The sequence below is a fragment of the Dryobates pubescens genome, chromosome 3, assembly GCF_014839835.1.
Source record: "Dryobates pubescens isolate bDryPub1 chromosome 3, bDryPub1.pri, whole genome shotgun sequence".
Lineage (NCBI taxonomy): Eukaryota > Metazoa > Chordata > Aves > Piciformes > Picidae > Dryobates > Dryobates pubescens.
The window spans coordinates 5,161,121-5,180,552 of record NC_071614.1 but is presented as its reverse complement, the minus strand read 5'-3'; the positions used below and the strand labels follow the sequence as shown (position 1 = coordinate 5,180,552).

Sequence of the window (19,432 nt, the reverse complement as noted above, 5' to 3'; positions counted from 1 at the left end):
GTCTCCTTTATCATGTTCAACAGCTGAGAGAAAATCCTGATGGTAACTGCATGGTTCTCCAGGCAAGAAATGAACACCCAAAGACAACAGTTTGAGCTTTGACTTTGTCCACGTTCTTATCATGTCCCTACCAGTGGTCACTGTATTTGTAGCTCCACAATATTTTCTTAAGACTTTGTTTTCTTAATAAAGGATTTTAAAAGCAAACATTAGTGTTAAGAGTCTCTCTCTGAAGCTGAAGTTGATAAGCACCCAAACTGCTTCTGTGACACTGCTGAAAAACGAAGTCACTGTCATTATTGATTTAATATTGTATTTAAGTGTTCAAAAGGGGATTGGATGTGGCACTTGAAGCCATGGTTTAGTAGTCATGAGGTCTTGGGTGACAGGTTGGACTTGATCTTTGAGGTCTTTTCCAACCTTTCTGATTCAATGATTCAGCAATCTTGTCATATGATGCTACAGAACACATTTGCAAAGCAAGATTTATACACTAGGGAGGACAGCACAAAAAGCAAAGTATCAAACAGGTATAGGAAGTTAACAGAAAGAAAAGGAAGATGATGCACAATAAGGTGGAAGAAAACACTGTAAATCAATCATGTACTGAACTCAGAACAACTTCTGTACTGAATGGGTAAGGACTCTGAAAAACAAAAGCAGGCAGCAAACATCTTAACTGTATCCACTGTCCGAGCCAAGTGAATGGAAGTCATAAAGAAGCAGGAAGAACTGAGATGAAGAAAGACAGCTTCATCATAAAAACTTGGGTGGTTTAGTCAGGAAGACAAAGACATTGAAGAAACCTGCTGTGATAATCATTAGAGCCAAGCACCAGAATGAAAAGCAATATAGGTATGAGAGCATATGGATTTGGACCACAAATTATAATCCTTAACAGCATACACAACAAAAATCTGCCATCCTCCAATGTTGTACATACAAATGGGTATTACCTGAGCAAGTTCTTTTTGTTCATTCACCAGTCTGCTGCAGCTTGCTATCATCTGGTCCAATGCATAGAGCCTGTCCTCAAGACCTTTAATAGCCTTCATGTTCTGATTATCTAGTTTGGCGATAGTTTGGCGACATTCTGCCAGAAAGGGCTGGATAATCCTTGGATCAAGCTGAAAAAATAAACAATAAATGAAAAGTGTGTTAGTAGTTCACAGAATCACAGAACGTTAGGGGTTGCGAGGGACCTCCAGAGGTCGAGTCCAATGCCCCTGTCAGAGCAGGATCACCTAGGGTAGGTGAGCTAACTATCACAGAATCAATAAGGTTGGAAAAGATTATCAAGTCCAACCTGTCACCACAGACCTCATGTCTACTAAACCATGGCACCAAGTGCCACATCCAATCCCTTCTTGAACACTTACAATACACCACCACCACCTCCCTGGGCAGCACATTCCAATGGCTAACAACTCTCTCTGTGAAGATCTTTCTCCTCACCTCCAGCCTAAACTTCCACTGGCACAGCTTGAGACTGTGTCCTCTTGTTCTGGTGCTGGTTGCCTGGGAGAAGAGACCAACCCCCCTCCTGGCTACAGCCTCCCTTCAGGTAAACTAAATTGACTTCTTCTAAATAAATAACAATATTAAAGTTATTGTAAGAGGTGCCTACATCTGTCACCTGTTTCAGAATTCTGAGTTAAGGAGCTTTGAAGTATTCCACCCAGACCATCATAGAAATCAGCATCCTTACAAGAAGATGGGACATCAGTTGAGGTGACAAGGCAGGGTGTGAGGGGAAGAGGCAGTTTAAAGCTAATGGACACAAGTTTGCTCTGAAACAAAAATCCATGGAATCACAATCAAAACAAGTGGTGAATGTGGCTCAGTGGAAAGTGCAGTAGGGACAGTGGTAGGAAAAAGCTGCAAGACCCATTAGCCTTTCCCCACTAAATGAGTGTTTCAATTGATTTTTTAGACAAGCAGATCAGCTCTAAGTAACTGCAAAACAAGCTATGAAAAAGAAACCATACATTTGGAATCCTTTTTGTTAGTGTTTTTTAAAAGTAAAGTAGGATTTTGAAAATTATTTCACATTACCTCATAGACAATCATCCACAAAAAAAGTGCTTGAAACATTAAGAAGCTACCAATGTCCACAGATACTAAGGGGGTCTCTTCAAGTTTCACTCTAAGACTAGTGAGATGAATTAGTCTTTATTTCCTTAGTGCTAAAAACATCACAGGGAATTGCAACAGCTTACGTAGGACAGAGTTTAGGGTAAATCTGGCATATGTAAGTAAAGAATGTAGCAAGAGTTTTGGTGTTAGCAAAATATGAACCAATTTGCTCAAATTTACCCCAAATGATTGTGGCATGCCATCTGTGATGTAAGAATCTCTTGAAAAGACTCTATCCTGTTAGGCCATCTTAGCTGTCACAGCACTAGCTTCTCTCAACATCCAGGATTTATGCCACTTACAGACCATACAAATTAACCCTCAACATCCCCAGCATTTATCTGACTCTCCATTAACATAAATAAAAGGACTACTTCCCCCTCAATCTGTTATTTAACTATATAAAAGCTTTCACAGAGCACTTTCTTATGCTGGAAACACTTCTCAGGGCTATAGAGAGAAGAATCCGAAGAGGAAGCCCATTATAGATTGGTGTTTCATTCTCATAAAACAAACAAAACCCAAACAAATAAAAAGACCACAGGGGGAAGTACCAAAACCTGTTCATTAGCCCAGAATTTTTCAGAATATGTAATTAATGCTGTTCATGATGTGACAAAACATGCCAAAGTTCCCTGAAAACAGCAAATGCTAATTTTTAGTGGGTTATGAATGGCCTTATAAATATTAGTCTCTCTCAAGTGACTTGTTCATGTTTAAGAATCAGTAATAAAAATAGTCTGTGGGATTAAACCAGATTGGTTTTAATAGGATCATCTTCATTGCCATCCTATTCAGAATTACTCCCCTGTGGCATCCTGAATGACTCCAGTGCAGCATGCAAGACAGTTTCTTAACAGGCAAAATGCTGAAGAACAATATAGCAAGGGCTTTTTTTTTCCCCTTTTGCCTTCATAGAATCAATAGGGCTGGAAAAGACTTCAAAGATAAACTAATTGTGTTTCATCTCTTCTTACAAAGAATGTCTATTGCTCTCATTCCACACTGTAATTTACCTCTTCCACCCATTCTTTCCATTCCATCTTTGACCTGATTACATCAGTGCCATGGTTTAGTCGATTAGACGGTGATGGGTCGGACTCGATGATCTCAAAGGTCTTTTCCAACCTGGTTAATTCTATTCTATTCTATTTTCACTGTTAGAGAGTATTGTTCTCCTCATCTTTAGAAGTCTCTTCCTTTGCTAGCCTTCTATTTAAGTGGTTGCAGCAGCACTTCACACAAACATCTGGTTAACTCCTACTTACCCACTGCTTTTATTGCAGCCTAGGTTTCTGCAATTAGAAGTGCCATTTTATATAGAAACCCAGAGACTAAAGGAGCAGACACATAGCAGCACTGTGCAGAACATCAACTGTGTCAAGACTACCAGGACCAAAAGTATTAAGCTGCTGCTCTGATGCTTTATACTTTCATGAGTATCTTACCTGAATTCAGAGTTTCCAATATGAAATGCAATTGCAAATGATTTGTATGGTTCATATTTCCAAGAAGGAAAGGAGACATAGAAAATGCAGACAAAAATATATAAATAGTATTAAATTAGTACCATTTTGTTCTACCTTGCTATGTTTAAGTGTCACCTCAAGTAAATATTAAGAGAACAAATATGTAACAAGGTATTAATCTGCTGTTTTCCTTTTCAGCTTCAGGCCAATTCTGTTTTCCAATTAATTTTAAATCAATGGTAGGCAAAGACTGAATCCTTTATCTGTGCTGCTATCAAAACAGAGCAACTCAATGTTTTCTGAAGGAAAACTAGGAGCTATTCAAATACTTGAAAGCTTTGGGTTTCTTGTGAACCAAAACAAATCAAGATTGATCAAAGTTCTATTAGTGGTGGCCAGTACAGTCTGACTAAAGTGTTTTTTCCCACCTGCCAATTCTGGTTTTGCCAAGAAATCAAGAAGAATCTTCATTTTCACAGGAGCAATCACATTTTTTTTCCTACAAAAATCACCTTAAGTTACAAAACAATTGCAACAGTTTAAAAAAAAAAAGGATTTCTGACTAGCCTCAGGTAAGGTAAGGCAAGGACAGAAAAGCACACAATTACAAGGCAGTCTCTCTAAAATAGGTGATGTGGGTCAGATAAGAATACAAGCTGATCAAAGATGTACAGTAAGGATTTAACTGCAGTGGTTATGTTTTCATTTTTGTACATGTAGTACCAGTGCAACATCTGTCTTTAAACACTGATTCTTTTTAAAAGAGCTATTACATTTGTGCCCTGTTAATATTAAGTTGAAAGTGAATTTATTCTCTCACAACCACACTACTGGGTTTTATTCCTCTTGTTTTAAACCAGTAGCAAACATCTTGCAGCATTATTGAACAGGATAGAGGAGTGTCCCAGATTTCAGCAATTAGGAAGCCCTTCACAGTTTTGCTAACTGTACAGCCCACTCTTTCTCTCAGCCTTTCCTGCAATTTGGACAGCTCAAAATCTTAAGCAGCCCTTTATATCAAGCCAAATTTTCCAAGCATATAGAACTCATCACATCATAGCACTTCCTACAAGCGATCGGGTTTAGACTTAAGACAGTCTTCCAGTCCTGCCTTTCAGAATAGTGTCAAAGGCAACAGAAATGGTGTTCTTTGTTCAAGGTATATTGAGTTATAAAATTATATACATGCAAACAAGGCTAGACAGTGTAAGAACAGCTACAGTGAAAGCAAAGAAGGAAATACCTCTAGGCCAAAGGACTTTAAAAGGTTATAATGCTCACTGATTAAAATAATGATTTGGAAAGAGTGAAGAAAGTGAGCAATATGTTATTGTACCAGCAGGAGAAATGCAAACTGGGCTCCTCTGAATGAATCTGTATCAGCTAATAAAGAATGCATATATATATAAGATATAAATTCATCACAATTAACCACATGAATCTGTCCTATATTTTAATCAAAGCTTCAGTATTTTTACCACAAAGAACATTAACTTCTGTGCAGAAAAATCTTTCCTTTCATTACAGGCATATTTTTTTATGAAAGAGGCAAAGAGAGAAGTCACTTTGCTTATGGACTCCAAGAAGCTCTTGGCTTTCTCACCAGAACAGCTGCTTGAGACACAAGCAAGATAAGAAGCATTCATTGTGGAATTATACATTTTCCTAAAGGTCAAATTCTGAAAACTCAAGAACTCTTCAAGTATTTCCCACCCCCTCAGTCTCTGCTTTGGTCTCCATTCAGAAAGTGATCTGAGAAACAACGTGTTACAAGAAGTTGAGTCACTCCAAAGGCACCAAGATCTGGAACATCAACAGCCGCGCTCAATGCAACAGAATCTGATTTTTAAGAAATTGTTAACTTACCCTGCTCATAGAATCAAAACATTTTCTGACCAGTGATTCAACATCATTAGGTCTATCTTGAACATTTATCCAGTCTAACAAAGACACATTGAAGGAAGGCTGATCATCATCTCTCAGTTCTACTGATGTCTCATTGTCCTGCACAGCAGCATTTTGACCAGACTCCTTATCATCTTTCACTCCTTCAGGATCTGTGCCTTCCAAGGTTGAATGTTCAACTGACTTGCAAAATGAGGCTAACATTGATTTATTGTTCACTTTTGATATATCAGGATAAAGCACCAATTCAGCAGATTTCCCATCCTCAGTTTCATCACTTTCTGTCCCTCCATGGTCAGCTGAAGAATCCACTCTTCCCAAACACTCCTTGTAACTGTGTCTCGTGAGGCACTCCAGCAGTGGTATCTTGGCCATGATAGAAACAGCAGAACCCAAGCTTTTTCAGAAAGGAAAAAAAACAGGATCAGTGCCTAGAAGCCAATGTGACAGAAAAACTTAAGACACAAGCCACTCATAAAAATATTATTTATTTCAGAAGTGAAGCAGATTTCAAAATTCATTTGGTAACTATCCTTTCTAAACAATGTTCAGTATTAAGACAGTGAAAGGTCAGCTAAAGACAAAGTTTTGCTGTCTTCCACTGCTTAAGATGAACTGTTCTAAACATCCAAGTAACCTCATGTGGATAATGCAATAAAAAAAGGACAGTGTGATAAACTGAGACAGGTCCTTTTTCTCTTTAAATGCACAACTGGCACTTTTATGTTTCCAATCTACATGGCCACCAAGGCTTACTAGCAAAGACTGAAAAAGCAGTTAGCCAGAAGACATTCAGAGTTGTTTACCATGAACTAAGGAAAGTTCAGCTTCCTTTTCTTTTTTAAAGGAAATATATATGTATATTACACTTTATTTCTTTAAGTAACCAACATCCACTTACATTTTATTAGGCAAAGCACTACTGCAAATGCCATAATACTGTAATATCCAGAAAGATGGCAAAGATTTCCCTTGAAGTAACATCTAGAGCTTGAAGGACACGAGTGTAGACACGTAGATACATACAGAACACACCCTCCCAAATGGATAAACACCCAAAGTTTATGTTATGACCTCATACTTTCAACACAGATCACTGCTTTTAATTAACTCAAAAGTGCAAATATGTATTTAAAAATGTTGATTAATGTCTAAATTTATTATCTAGTTATTTCTAGTTCACATTTGGAAGGACTCCAGCTCTTAAACAGCTGTTCATTAACAAGCATATCTCCCACATAATTCAGTAAAGGTTTCTGTGTGCTGACTAAAACAAGGAAAAAATGCCAGTTAAAAAGTGACTGGTAGGAAACAAAGCAAGCACTCCATGACACAAACAAATACATGCTGCATCACAACTCCCACCAGACATACACCACCTAAAACACCCAGAAAGTTTCAAATGTAACCTCGGAGGTTGAGGCTGAGTTTAATGGCAAACCTACTGTGTAAGTTTCAACTTGATATCTTCTATGGACTGCAAATAGCTTGAATATACATTTTCAAACTTGAAAAGTAGCTTTTGGTAAGAATATGTACAATCTTCCAAGTTGGCCATTATGGCAGCCCAGCCTTGATGCTGAAGATGTTCATCATGTACAAGACCTTCACAAAAGGAGCAAAGTTTCTTGGCAACCTCATACATCTCCTGCAATTAGGAAAAAAACACACCAATAACCTGGTTTATTCTAATTAAAATAGATATAGATATACACATATAGACTTCCAACAAAATGCTTCAGGTAATTAATATATAAACTAGAAAATACCATCATTAAAAGTGTTAGATACCTCAGAAGTTACACACCTTAAAACTTCAAAAATAACATAATTTTTTTCCTTCTTAAATCATGATGATAAAAAAGGGATTTTAAAACAACAACAAAACAAACCCAACCAAACTAAAAAACCCAAATGCCACACAGGCTTTTTACTGAGAAATATCTTCAAGCCAGGCAGGGGAAAGTGGCAGTTAAAAACCAACTTCATAAAATTAATTAAATGCTGCTAATATAAAATGTTCAGAGCACTCACACACTCATAATAATGCCTGTACAATCTGACAGAAGGAGTTGGCAAACAAGGTTCATCAAAGAGTAAATTATTGACAAGCCAAGCAGAAGCTCAGGACAACAATGAACTGCATGATCAGTCAGCAGAAGTGCAGGTGCATCTGATGCAAGAAGAAATGCATGAGTGTAATGGGTTGGGGCAGATCCCCTCCCCACCACAGGCAGAAATAACGACTCAGACAAACGGATTGCAAAGGTGATGAAAGTTTAAATAGAAAGCAGTGAATGTTACAGAAAACCCAAAGCGCAGTGACAAAGAAAGATCCCATCCCCACCTGAGGGTGCATGCAAAACCCCCAGGGCTCCTTCATCCCCCTCCCTCTGCTGGGCTAGTCTCAGCTGGCCAGGCCTGAGACTGCCCATCCCCCTGTGGCCTTGGGCCCAATCAGGCCCATGGCCGGGAGATCTCTCCCCCAGTTACCAAGTCTCGGAGAGGGAAGGAAAGAGGAAGTGCCAGACTCCGCACTGGATCTTATAGTGGTGCAAAGAATTATGGTAGGAAATACACAATTTCCTGTGTCCATCCCTCTGGGCTGGACTTCTGGACACAGGAAGTGAATGCACCAGGGGGGCACCCATCTCAAACTACAACAATGAGGAACACAGCAGGGCAAATAACTATTTCAAGCCTTCTACTGATTAATAAACCACAAGCAACATGATGGGTCCACAAAACTCTGAAACTTGGTATATGCCAACCAAGATGAAAACTTTCCTACTAAAGAACTGGATGACACAGAGACTGCTATTAAAAAGGTGAGAATTTACTACCACCCAACCTGGGAGAGTTAAACCACAGACCTACACATGGCAAGTACCATATCTTAATAAATGTCCACTAATAGCAACACCCTATTACATTTTATTCTGAAGATTTAACTAGATGGAAGAATAACTATTTCAAGTTCATGAATTTAAGAACACACATTGCCCCCCTCAAAGGACCTACTGCTCAAGCACCAAAATGAGAAAGTAAATCAAAGTTATACAATAAATCCATCAGCTCAATATTTTATCAGTAACATATTGCATGGAGAACACTCTCCTAGGAACACTTGTGAGTTGGGGTTTAAAATCTACTTACCCTCTGTGGTAGTTTAAGGCTATGGCTTTAAAATTTAGCTGCAGATTTTGAGCAGAAAAGTAGAAAAAACTAAATAAATCACTCTTGGGTGTAAAAAGGAAAACAAAAGGTTTAGAATAACAAATTCATTGGATAAACGGCTGGGATAAGAGAAGCTGTATCATAACAATTCTTCACATTTCACTTCCATTCCCCTTTCTTTTCTCTTCTGATCTTGGCTGTTATTGCTTTGCTGGGGACACGGTAACACGCTTCTGGCTGGCCTTGAGGTAAGCCTAACACTGTTTTTCTCTCAACTCCTCTCTCTCTTGGTACAGGGGTGTTTGGGAGGTTTGGGGAGGGGCAGTGGAACAGGCTTCTCTGGTCTTCTGACCAGGGGGGTTTTCATGCTATTTGCTAATTGTAAATATCTGTATAATATTGTAAATCCTGTATATTTTGTACAGATTCATTGCATTCCATTGTAGAGCATAGTTTTTGCTTGTAAATACAGCTTCATTTGCTTCTAACTGAGTTGGTCTGGCTTAAAAGTTAATGATGGGAGGAAACTTCAACCCACCACACCCTCCTAGAAAGAAAACCTTACTACTGCTTGCAGGTTGAGTGTATTGTTACATTAGGACTGAACAGAGAAGTTTCCTCTGCTCTAGCACTTGGGAGAAAATGATGCAAACCAAATCACACAAATACAGTGAGAGAGCAATGTTAAAACCCAACACATCAGTACATTTCAGAGTGCATTTGCTGCCGAACACATGGTTAGCAGCACATATGTATAGGCAAAAAAAAATGAGCCCAACATCACTTATCTTCCCAATATAAACCACAGAACTGCAGAGCATTTTATCCAAACATCTGAGAACTAACAAAACCTAAAAGTTATGAGCAGTCTCCACCCTGTTAAAAAAATATCCAAGCCTTGTCTCAATCAGTATGACAAAATCCCACTGTCCTTAAATCACTGGTCTCTAAGCTATCAGCAAATGAACAATGACTACACAAAGGTATATTTACACAGACAACTCCAAGCAAATCAAGAGCCAATAAAAGTTTCTACCACTTTGCAGTGAAGATGGTATTTGTCTTCTTGTCTTCCAAAATTTGGTCACTTTCTATGCACACCAGAGTAAGGATTTCCAGTCTGGAAAGAACAGTAACTTTATTTGCTGCATGAGCTCTTGCTTTCCTAAGTCAAAAGCAACCACAGTACAACTAGGACAGCACCCAGAGTCTCCTGAAATCTGCAGGTCATTTTCTTCAGACTATCTCAAGTTTCTCTGTACACTTTCAATTAATATAAGTTAATATAACACTGACAAACATTAATGTATTATTAATTACTATTTTTGTTATTATTTTAATAAATTCTCTTTTCATACAAATTAGTGAAAAGCAAATTCCACACCATATAGAATAGAATAAACCAGGTTGGAAGAGGCCTTCAATATCATCGCATCCAGCCTATCATCCAACACCACCTAATCAACTAAACCATGGCACCAAGCACCCCATTCAGTCTCCTCCTAAACACTTCCAATGATGGTGACTCTACCACCTCCCTGGGCAGCACATTCCAATGGCCAATCTTTCTTTCTATGAAGAACTTCTTCCTAACATCCAGTCTAAACCTCCCCTGGTGCAGTTTGAGACTGTGTCCTCTTGTTCTGGTGCTGGTTGCCTGGGAGAAGAGACCAGCCCCTGCCTGTCTACAACCTCCCTTCAGGTAGTTGTAGAGAGCAATAAGGTCTCCCCTGAGCCTCCTCTTCTCCAGGCTAAGCTCCCTCAGCCTCTCCTCATAAGGCTTGTGTACCAAACCCCTCCCCAACTTTGTTGCCCTTCTCTGGACACATTCCAGCAGCTCAGCATCTTTCCTAACCTGAGGGGCCCAGAACTGGACAACGGACTCAAGATGTGGCCTAACCAGGCAGAATTACTGCTTCCTCAATTACTACATTAAGTGCCCGAAGATGCACTAAAACATACACAGGAAGAATGAAGCTGAAAAGGTAACTGAACATCCCCGTAAGTTCTAAGGTATGTCCTGGAAAAGTACACAAGCATTTCAATTTCAACTCACAAACATTATTCTCTTCCCAAAGTCAGCCTTCCTCCAAACTACTGACAGTAACTCCTAAGTGAGATCATATACAGAACCATGTATTAACTTGAAGACTGAAACAATAAAAGCCATCTACAGAAGCAAAGCTCCTATGAAGTCCTTTTATGCAGCTCCTTCAGGTCAGTATCATGGTTTATCAAAAGTGGAGTGGACTTCTCTCACCTTCAGACAAAAGCCTTGAGTAGAAGCTTTAAAAGCCTTTCAACACTTCCACAGAGGGGGCACCCACAACCTCCCTGGGCAACCTGTTCCAGTGTCTCACCATCCTTACTGTAAAGAATTTCTTTCTAGTCTCAATCTCCCCTCCTCAAGCTTCAATCCACAGTATCACAGTATCACCAAGGTTGGAAGAAACCTCAAAGATAATCAAGTCCAGCCTGTCCAACCAATGCACTGCCTCTTGCCCTGTCACTACAAGCCCTTATAAGAAGTCCCTTTATAGTTACTGCTCAGCCTAACCGTAAACTCGAGATTAGCCTGGTTTTGTCAAGTCTTGTACTGATACTGGAGCTTCTTGAGGTCCACATTCCACTGGTATGGTGAAGATCTCAGTGTCCTATGTGAGCTAGTATAGGTCTACAAGGCAATTGATCAACATACATTCTAATGCTGTTATGCTGAACAGTAAATAGAGGCATCCTCACTTCCCACTTGTCAAGAAATTCACAGGCCCAGCAGAAGGACTTTTATTTTTGGCTGGGTGCTTCAACAGAATTAATTATTTCCTTTGGTCATTGTAACTTAAATGGAGATGATTCTTTGGATTATAAATTAATTCTTTTTAGTACCTTTCAACCCAAATCAATGGAAGTATGTTTTATCCAAAACAGAAATTAACTGGTAAGGTGTTTCCCATGGATTTCAAGTCTGTCTTTGCATCTTACTGTCCTAACTCTGCTCATCTGAAGGGAAAAAAAATCCAGGGAAGATCTCTTTGTCTTAAGTGGTCTTTGGACTTACCTCTAAAGAACAAAAGTTCTCAGGAAATGCAGGGTTCTTTCCATTCTCTACAACCCTGTGGTAAAAGGAAACAAGTCATCAAAGTCCTCTATTGCCATGTGTGTGAAATCCTGAAAAAGGACTCCTTATAGGTTTCAGTGGCTCTACACATCAACCTCAGGCCAACAAAAAGGATCCTTGAAAAAGAAATTACACTAAAACAGCACATAAACACTTCCACTGTTACCTTGCTTACCAGAATTAGTAACCAAGACCAGTATCTCTAATTCATACTCCTCCAACTAGAGCATCAAGCTCCTGATTAACCACTTCAAGATTTCAGTTTTTAAAAGCTGGAATTGGAAGAGCTAATTTCAGATGAAGTGTGAAACAGACCCACTAGCAAGATGCCAAGTCTCCAATATGCTCCTTCCAGAACAAACACCATAGAAACTTGAGTTAGATCACTAAATAAATAAATAAACCAACCAATCCTTTTCCAAAGGCCAAGCCACCAGAAATCATTTTAAGCAGTTATGTTGGAAGACCACAAGATTTGAGATGATTCCCACAATGTAGCTTATTGCACAATGCACTGTAGAGAGAGCAGTCTGTCTTCTAAGCTGGTGTGTACCTAACTTTCTGCAAACACTCATTATCCACGTAAGGCAGCTCAAGGCCAGAACTGCTGAAATGGAAGAGAGGTGGGACACCACCAAGGTAGTTGTAAAAAAAGGGTGGAAGAAAGGTAGGAAACCACCAGGCTAGCTTTAAAAAGGCAACCTGCAACCCTTTAGACACAGACATCTCAACAGACAAGTTGGGAAACCAAGATAGGAGACATAAATGGAAAACTGATCTAGAAAGTTGCTTTAAGTGAGATTTAAAAGCCAGACAGTAGATGCAACAAACACTGACCAAAAAGGATCTGATAACAACAGTCTATAAAACAAAGAGATTGTGACACATACAACAAATCCTACAACAAGAATTTCAGTTTAATTGGTGAAAGCATAAGCAAAGGTAAGAGACATAACTTCCTTAAAGCTACCTGAACTTTGTATTGTGAATTTTCCATAATGAGATCTCAGCTAGCCAACAGGAACTTAATAAGTAAATAAATAAAGCTGTACAGGTGTTAAAATCATGGAAGTAAAAAGAAAGGGGAAAAAAAATAAGGTATCTTGATAAGATCATCACAGCACTCTGAAAAACCAAGCACATGGTAATAGATTTCCCACAGGAATTATTTTTGGTTAGGAGGTATTCAAATCCAAAAAAAAAAAAGGCTGCATAAAATGAATGAAATTAATTGGAATTGGAAAGATTAGAAATCAAATTAAATAGAAACTGGTAGCTATCAAATACTGTCCCCTGCTTTTGCAGTTGCACATCACTGCTTCTTGTTGACAAGAAGAGGCAAGACTTGTTCTCATGAACAACAATATAATTGTAACTATTATTTTCCTAATAAACCACATTTTTCCATGTATTAGTACATGCATTAATAGCAGATAGATGTTACATTTAACTATATTACATTAAATAATTACAACAGACAAAAATACTCTCCGTCTTGCCACTCTGCTTTTGTGGTTAAAGCAGCTTACTGCCTGAATCATTACAAGGCAAATTTTTCAAGCCCATTTTACAAGAAGTCTCCCATACAGTACTCTCAGCATGACTTTGGGTGCATCAATCTCACAAGTACAGAGGTTCAGAGCCTTTCTAGCACTCCCTAGGTCTTAATCAATTTTGAGAAGGATTAATACCCCATGTTCCCTCTTCCTCCCAGCCAAGAGGCTTATAGTGAAGCCTGAAGAAGATTAATGTTCTAACCACATTCCCAGTCCTCCCTTAGTTTCTTTGAATTACTGCTCAATATGCTCCATGCATTTCAGTATGAAAAACTTCTTTAGTACACTGCTGCAATACTGCTTCATAGAGTTTTCACACCTTGGTACACCTAAAGTTGTGGCAGCCTATTTACTAACCTTCCAACACACATGGTGCTTTTGCCATTCCCCTGACCTCCCCAAGTGCATTTTCACAGCCTAACACAGAGCCTATGGTATTGAAAGCTTTAAAATCACAGACTGGATGAACTGTAATTGCAAAGGTGTAGCAGATTTCATAATATTTCTACCTATTTAATCTTCAAATACATTAAGTTGTCTACAAAAGATGCTACCTCATTGTGATACTTTCACAAGCAGAGAAAAGGAAAATGTTAGGAACAGAATCTCTTTCAAGTTAATTCTGCAAGGTAAAAGGAAACCCTCCATTTTACTTAGATCCATACTGAATTCCTCCCCCTATCATGTAGTGCCATCAAAGACGGAAAACATTATTGTCTTCTTGCAAATCAGCTCAGGATCACTCTGTCTAGATAAACTTCACAGCCTCTAGCTAAATATTATACAGCTCTGGTTGGCAAATAAAAGCTGTAATCCATGCAGAGACTTTTAAGAGTATTTCTGAAATGTGAGCTTCCTTTACAGAAGGCATGACACCAGGATGTGTCACTAACAGTCTAAATCAATTTAAAAGCAGAATCTCTGCAATGAACTTCTTTGCGCTGCATAGTAATACATCCTTTGGAATCAAAGAGGTAGAGAAGACAACACTAACAATTCTTTTCAAGTTTAAGCAGAGTATACTCCTGGAGTATGAAAAGCTTACTCCAGAGGAACTAAACCTGATCTGTCAGCAGCTTCACCAGACAAAAAGCCAAAATGAATCATCTTCAAGAGCACAAAATAAGGGATGGGATGAAGAGAGAAGATAAAATATCAATGGGAAGCATGAGAGTAGATACCACCACCTTTCACCTCCATTTCCCTTAAGTACAAACAAGACTGTAACAATTGCTACAGCCTATCTTCTCTATCAAATTAATATTAGGCATTTAACAGTCTGTCTTGCTGACTTACATCCTCTTAGTACCTCGCAAAAATGTTTTTCAAGCACTTTCAGCTGCTAAAACCAGAATCCTCACACTCTTCAAGGAGCACAAATGAAAACCTCCCACTCCTAGCTGAATTTGCTTTGATATCCACTGTCTGTTTGACAGCCATGTGATTCACAGATCTCTAATAACATAAGGTCCTATTCACCAAGTCAGCAGTAACTGTTAACAGGTGGTGGGGAGGGGAAGAGAGTCTACTGGAGTCAATCCTTGCCTTAAACCACATAGCAAGTAAAGGTCAGATTATTCAAGCTAACTTTCCCACCTCCTGACAGGTCAGGGGAGGCTGAGGGAGAAAATAAAACACCTCATACTACATGCAAGACTTGGCACTTTTCTCTGGATTCAGCTGTACAGTAGTGAAAACCAGCCACTCTGAGTGGTGCATACTCTTTTGGATTGCATTGAAGTTGTCACTGAAAAGAAGAAACTTTATTACCAAGAGAACATCCTAAAAACATACATTACTATCCATTTAGTGCTACATGCTACACTCAACCATTCCCTCATTCCATGCTGTTGGATGTTTAAATAATCTTCAGAGCCATGAAAAATATTTAAAGCATTTAAGTTTGAAAAGGAAAATGAGTCCAGTAACTCCTAACACAAAGCAAAGCAAACATCCAGCTACTGAAGGCATCATGTCACCCTCTTGACTAGTCAGCCATTCCTACTGCATGCACACTTCATACCTTACTGACCATGCTGCAGGGAGCTACTTCTCCCTATTGAAATAACACAGAGGAATTCCCAAAAGGGAATTCTGATGAGTTTCTTTTTCTATGTAACTAAAAGTCAGCACTTGGTCATAAAAAGACCTGAATTTAAGGAAAAAGAACATTAGTTTAACCAATTCCTCACTGGTTGTTTAGATGCAAGATGAAACAGAAGCTTGACATGGTGCTTTAAAAAAAATTATATTGCTGATTTTCCACTTGGGTTAGTAACTTCCCCAAAGTAAGTTTCATGTTTTCAAGCTGAGGCAGACAAAAGACACTGAAAGTAAGGCAGAGCATTAAGGCATGGGTCCAAAGCAACCAGCTTGCTTTTATTTTGCAAACGCTGTGAACACAGGCACCCATAAAGCTGAATTACAATAGGCTTTAGAAAGAAGCTTTCAACATGCTGAAGAAGCAAGCACATTTCAGTACCTACCTTGAAACTCTGAGACAAAGGCTCTGAGGAACACATCAACACTAATCATTTTTACCATCTTTTAAACAATCTCTGCATTTATACCAAGCTTCCCCTCTGACATAGGAAAAGTTTCTTTTCCTTTGGTATGCAAGTAGAGCAAGGAATTGACTTACCACAGCAAGTTGTGTTCGTGATGCTACTGTATGAAACACTGCAGGCATCATGAGGGATTCTTCTACTTTCAGTTCCATCTCATTCTCTGCTGAAAATGTGGTTTTGGGGATGGCTGGTGGACGTTCACACAAGATCATTTCTTTGTTGAATAAAAAAATTGGGTTGGTATCCTACGCTCAAAACAAGAAAATGAAACCAAATACTGAGTAAAGGCAGCACACTGTTCAATCACCAGTTATTTCATCATGTGGGTGACATCCTAAGAACATGTTCAATTCTACAGGTGTAAACTGGATACACAAATGTCTGTTTCTTAAACAAAAGGAATTCCAGCAAAGAGCACACTACAGGAAAATACTTTTAGATGCCTTAGGAAAACATCTTTTTCATCCCCTACATGAGAGTTTAGGCTAATAATGCAGTCTGTACTTACTGTTCCAGCACTGTAACTACACACTCTTCTGTCTGGTGCCATACACTCTCCTCCATTGACAACCAGTACTTGGTGCTGAATGGCAATCTTGTATTTTGTTTGAATTGCATGTTTCAGATCAGCCACACTGGAAAAAGAGTGGAAAGAGAGGGTGCTAAGTTTAACACCAGACTTGGTAGGTAAATAATGGTGGAACTAGATCTTAAAGGTCTTTTCCAGCTGAAACAATTCTATGATTCTCCCTAAGACAGAACCAGCTTTTGCCCATCCTGGACATGAGACAAAACTCTGAATGCCAGTTCTTTGGCATCCAAGCTAAAAATTCTACAAGAGGCACTTTTTCTTCAGGATGACTGTACAGTGATGGGTGAAAGAGCAATCTGTAGAATGTCTTCAATGATGCCAGTCAGTAAAAAAATAAACCTTTTAGAGAGGATTCTAAATAAAACCACCGTCCAGTAAAAGGCCACAGATCATCACCAGTCATTCCAACACTCTTTCCAACGTGATACCAGACAACTAAGAACAGGTCATCTTCTGTCACTGCCCCAGAAAGTAAATGAGCTTACCATTCTCTCATGGGACCTCAAACACACACAATCACCTGCAAGGCACTGAAGCACTAATCTAAAAACAAAACAGAGCCAAAATCCACCCAAATAGATGAAAACCCAGAAGGCAACACCATGCACATACTGAAAACCAACTCTCTGTCATCTCTCTAGAACCAAGTACACAAAAAGTATATTAACTTCTTTTTCTAATTTTAAACACAAATAAGAGGGAATTAATTTACTTTCTTACTTTTGTACAGCAAGTTCTGTATCAAAGGTGAGGGTAGTTCCAGTGTTGACCAGAAATACATACAGCTTCATGATGATTTCTTTAGGTCGCCGAAGTTTGTAACTTCCACTGCTAAAATCATTTAGAAACTGAAAACAAACAAAAATTCAAGTGTTAGCTTCACACAGGAGTTCTGAAAGAGATGTACATACTTGTACTGTATTTAGTGTTCATATAAGCACTGTTTTCTAAGCTGGAGTGATGTCTAAGAGAGAATCTGTCCAGAAACATCATGTACATAGAATGAAATCTTCATCAAACTTTTACCCCTGGCCTTTTCCTTAACACTAAAGCTATTTCAAACCTAGAAATATAAAACATTATCAAGATCAAAAATAATTATGACAGCATCTGCCACATATGCATCAGAAGTCCCCAACTTTTTTAGCTTTAAACAAAGAAAGAATTACCTTCAGGCACTATATAAAGCTACCCTCATCTTCAAATTTGGGGGTAGAATACACGCACACATTCGTTTCACTTGATTTTTGGCAACAGAGTAGCATGGCTGTTCAAAGCCAGAGGAGATCTGCAAAGGAAAGATACAGAACACAACAACAGGTATTATTAAGAGGTCAGGATTTTATGGTAATCATTGCATCTAACCCAGAAATTAGCGTCTGTCAACACCAGAAGCAATAATCATGTGGTAGTGGCATTTTCTTTTCTTAATTAATGCTGTTGCCTGGTTATCTGTCTGATCAAAACTGCTACATACCTGAACACTTTTGCCCATAAATTTGGTTTTAAATAACCATTTGTGGAATTCTTCAGTATTTACAGGGAGGCAAATTCAGTTCACTTAGAACAACTGTTTGTATTTCCATCAACTGAAAGTATTTTTCAGCGCTGGTGCAGAATGCTGAGAGGAAAATGCTAAGAGCAGTAAAGAAAGTCACAACAAAATGCATTTTGTCCAAGGAAAAGCAGTGTAAAAAGGCACACATGCTACTGCAGTTGGGTGGTCTTATCCTACAGCTGTACCTAACAGATTCCTTCAGGAATCTTCATCACCTTCTTTCCCTGAAACAAGCTAAGTTTTTGTTAAGCCATTCACCTACTTTCAAAATTATCTGTCACTAGCATCCTTGCAGGGACTTCCTCCCCCCGAAGTGCTGTTTAAACTACAATGGAAACTACAACAATCACAATAAGCCAGATCAGCAAAGGTGAGTCTTTTTAGGCCACCCTAGTTCATTTTAACTGTTTCCAGTTAAGTAGCAGTGCCAAGGAGTGGTCTTGGCAAAGAAGGCAACGGTGAGCAGCTGGGCTCAGGGCAGTTGGGCAAGTGCATAGCCAAACTGAACTGCAAACAAACATTATTTCTACCATGTTAATGCCCAAGCAAGCTTTCTGAGAAGATGATCAGGCACTATAATGGGTGATAATCCATTACTAAAAATAGGTGTGCTGAAGCCTGAAAACCATTAGAACGTGCAAATCATTTTACACAACTCTTGCTACTAACTGTAAACCACTTTCTCTCAAATTTCAAAAGCCTTATCATAAAGATAAAAAACAAAAAAACCACCAACCCCAAACCACTATACAACTACCACATGTATTTTATGTTCATGGAACAGACAGCACTTCATCAGGATATTATGTGAGCCATTATCTTCCTCCCTTCTGCTCCCTCCCTCTTTACTCCCATGTGAAACACACACACATCACCTTGCCAGAAGCAAAGGTGCAATAAAACAAGGGGAGGAAAAAAAAAATATGTCTGTATCCATCTGTTTAAGTACCACCACTGGAAAACCAGTAACTGAAGTACTCTCCTCCAGTTTAGCTATCAGCAGTCAGTAGTTGTACTTGAGCAAAATAAATGTATGAATACTTTAGATGACAGTAATCCACATTAACATGAAAAAGAAGAAACTACTGAAAAAGTAGGATAACAAGACTATAACCTCTTTCTAATTCATTAACACTCATTAAGAAGCCAAAACCCAAGTGCTGTTCCTTCCACCCAATATTTCAACAATCCTAGGGGAACAGAAGTACAATTACACAGGGAGGACAAATTTTTACTCAGTTACTCTTTAAAGAGAAAAAAAGAAAGAAAGAAAAAAGAAAAAAGAAAAAAAAAAACACAAAAGAAAAAGGTAGAATTCACATATTCCCAAGGTTGCTAAAGATTTCAGTAAGTA

The 19,432-nt window shown here is 38.7% G+C and overlaps 1 protein-coding gene across 2 annotated transcripts in view; it reads right to left on the bottom strand.

Moving 5' to 3' along the window:
• Positions 1-17,803, bottom strand: part of RB1CC1 (RB1 inducible coiled-coil 1) — a 42,212-nt gene extending 24,409 nt beyond the window's left edge. For both annotated transcript variants that reach the window (XM_054179568.1, XM_009903664.2), the window contains exons 1-7: positions 17,690-17,803; positions 17,241-17,368; positions 16,437-16,563; positions 16,003-16,173; positions 6,956-7,158; positions 5,472-5,907; positions 957-1,127 (exon numbers count right to left, since the gene is read on the bottom strand). In XM_054179568.1, the coding sequence (XP_054035543.1) occupies positions 957-1,127; positions 5,472-5,907; positions 6,956-7,158; positions 16,003-16,173; positions 16,437-16,563; positions 17,241-17,311 (1,179 nt within the window). In that variant the 5' untranslated portion in view covers positions 17,312-17,368; positions 17,690-17,803. The remainder of the gene's footprint in view (positions 1-956; positions 1,128-5,471; positions 5,908-6,955; positions 7,159-16,002; positions 16,174-16,436; positions 16,564-17,240; positions 17,369-17,689) is intronic.
• Between the last annotated feature and the right edge of the window lie 1,629 nt (positions 17,804-19,432).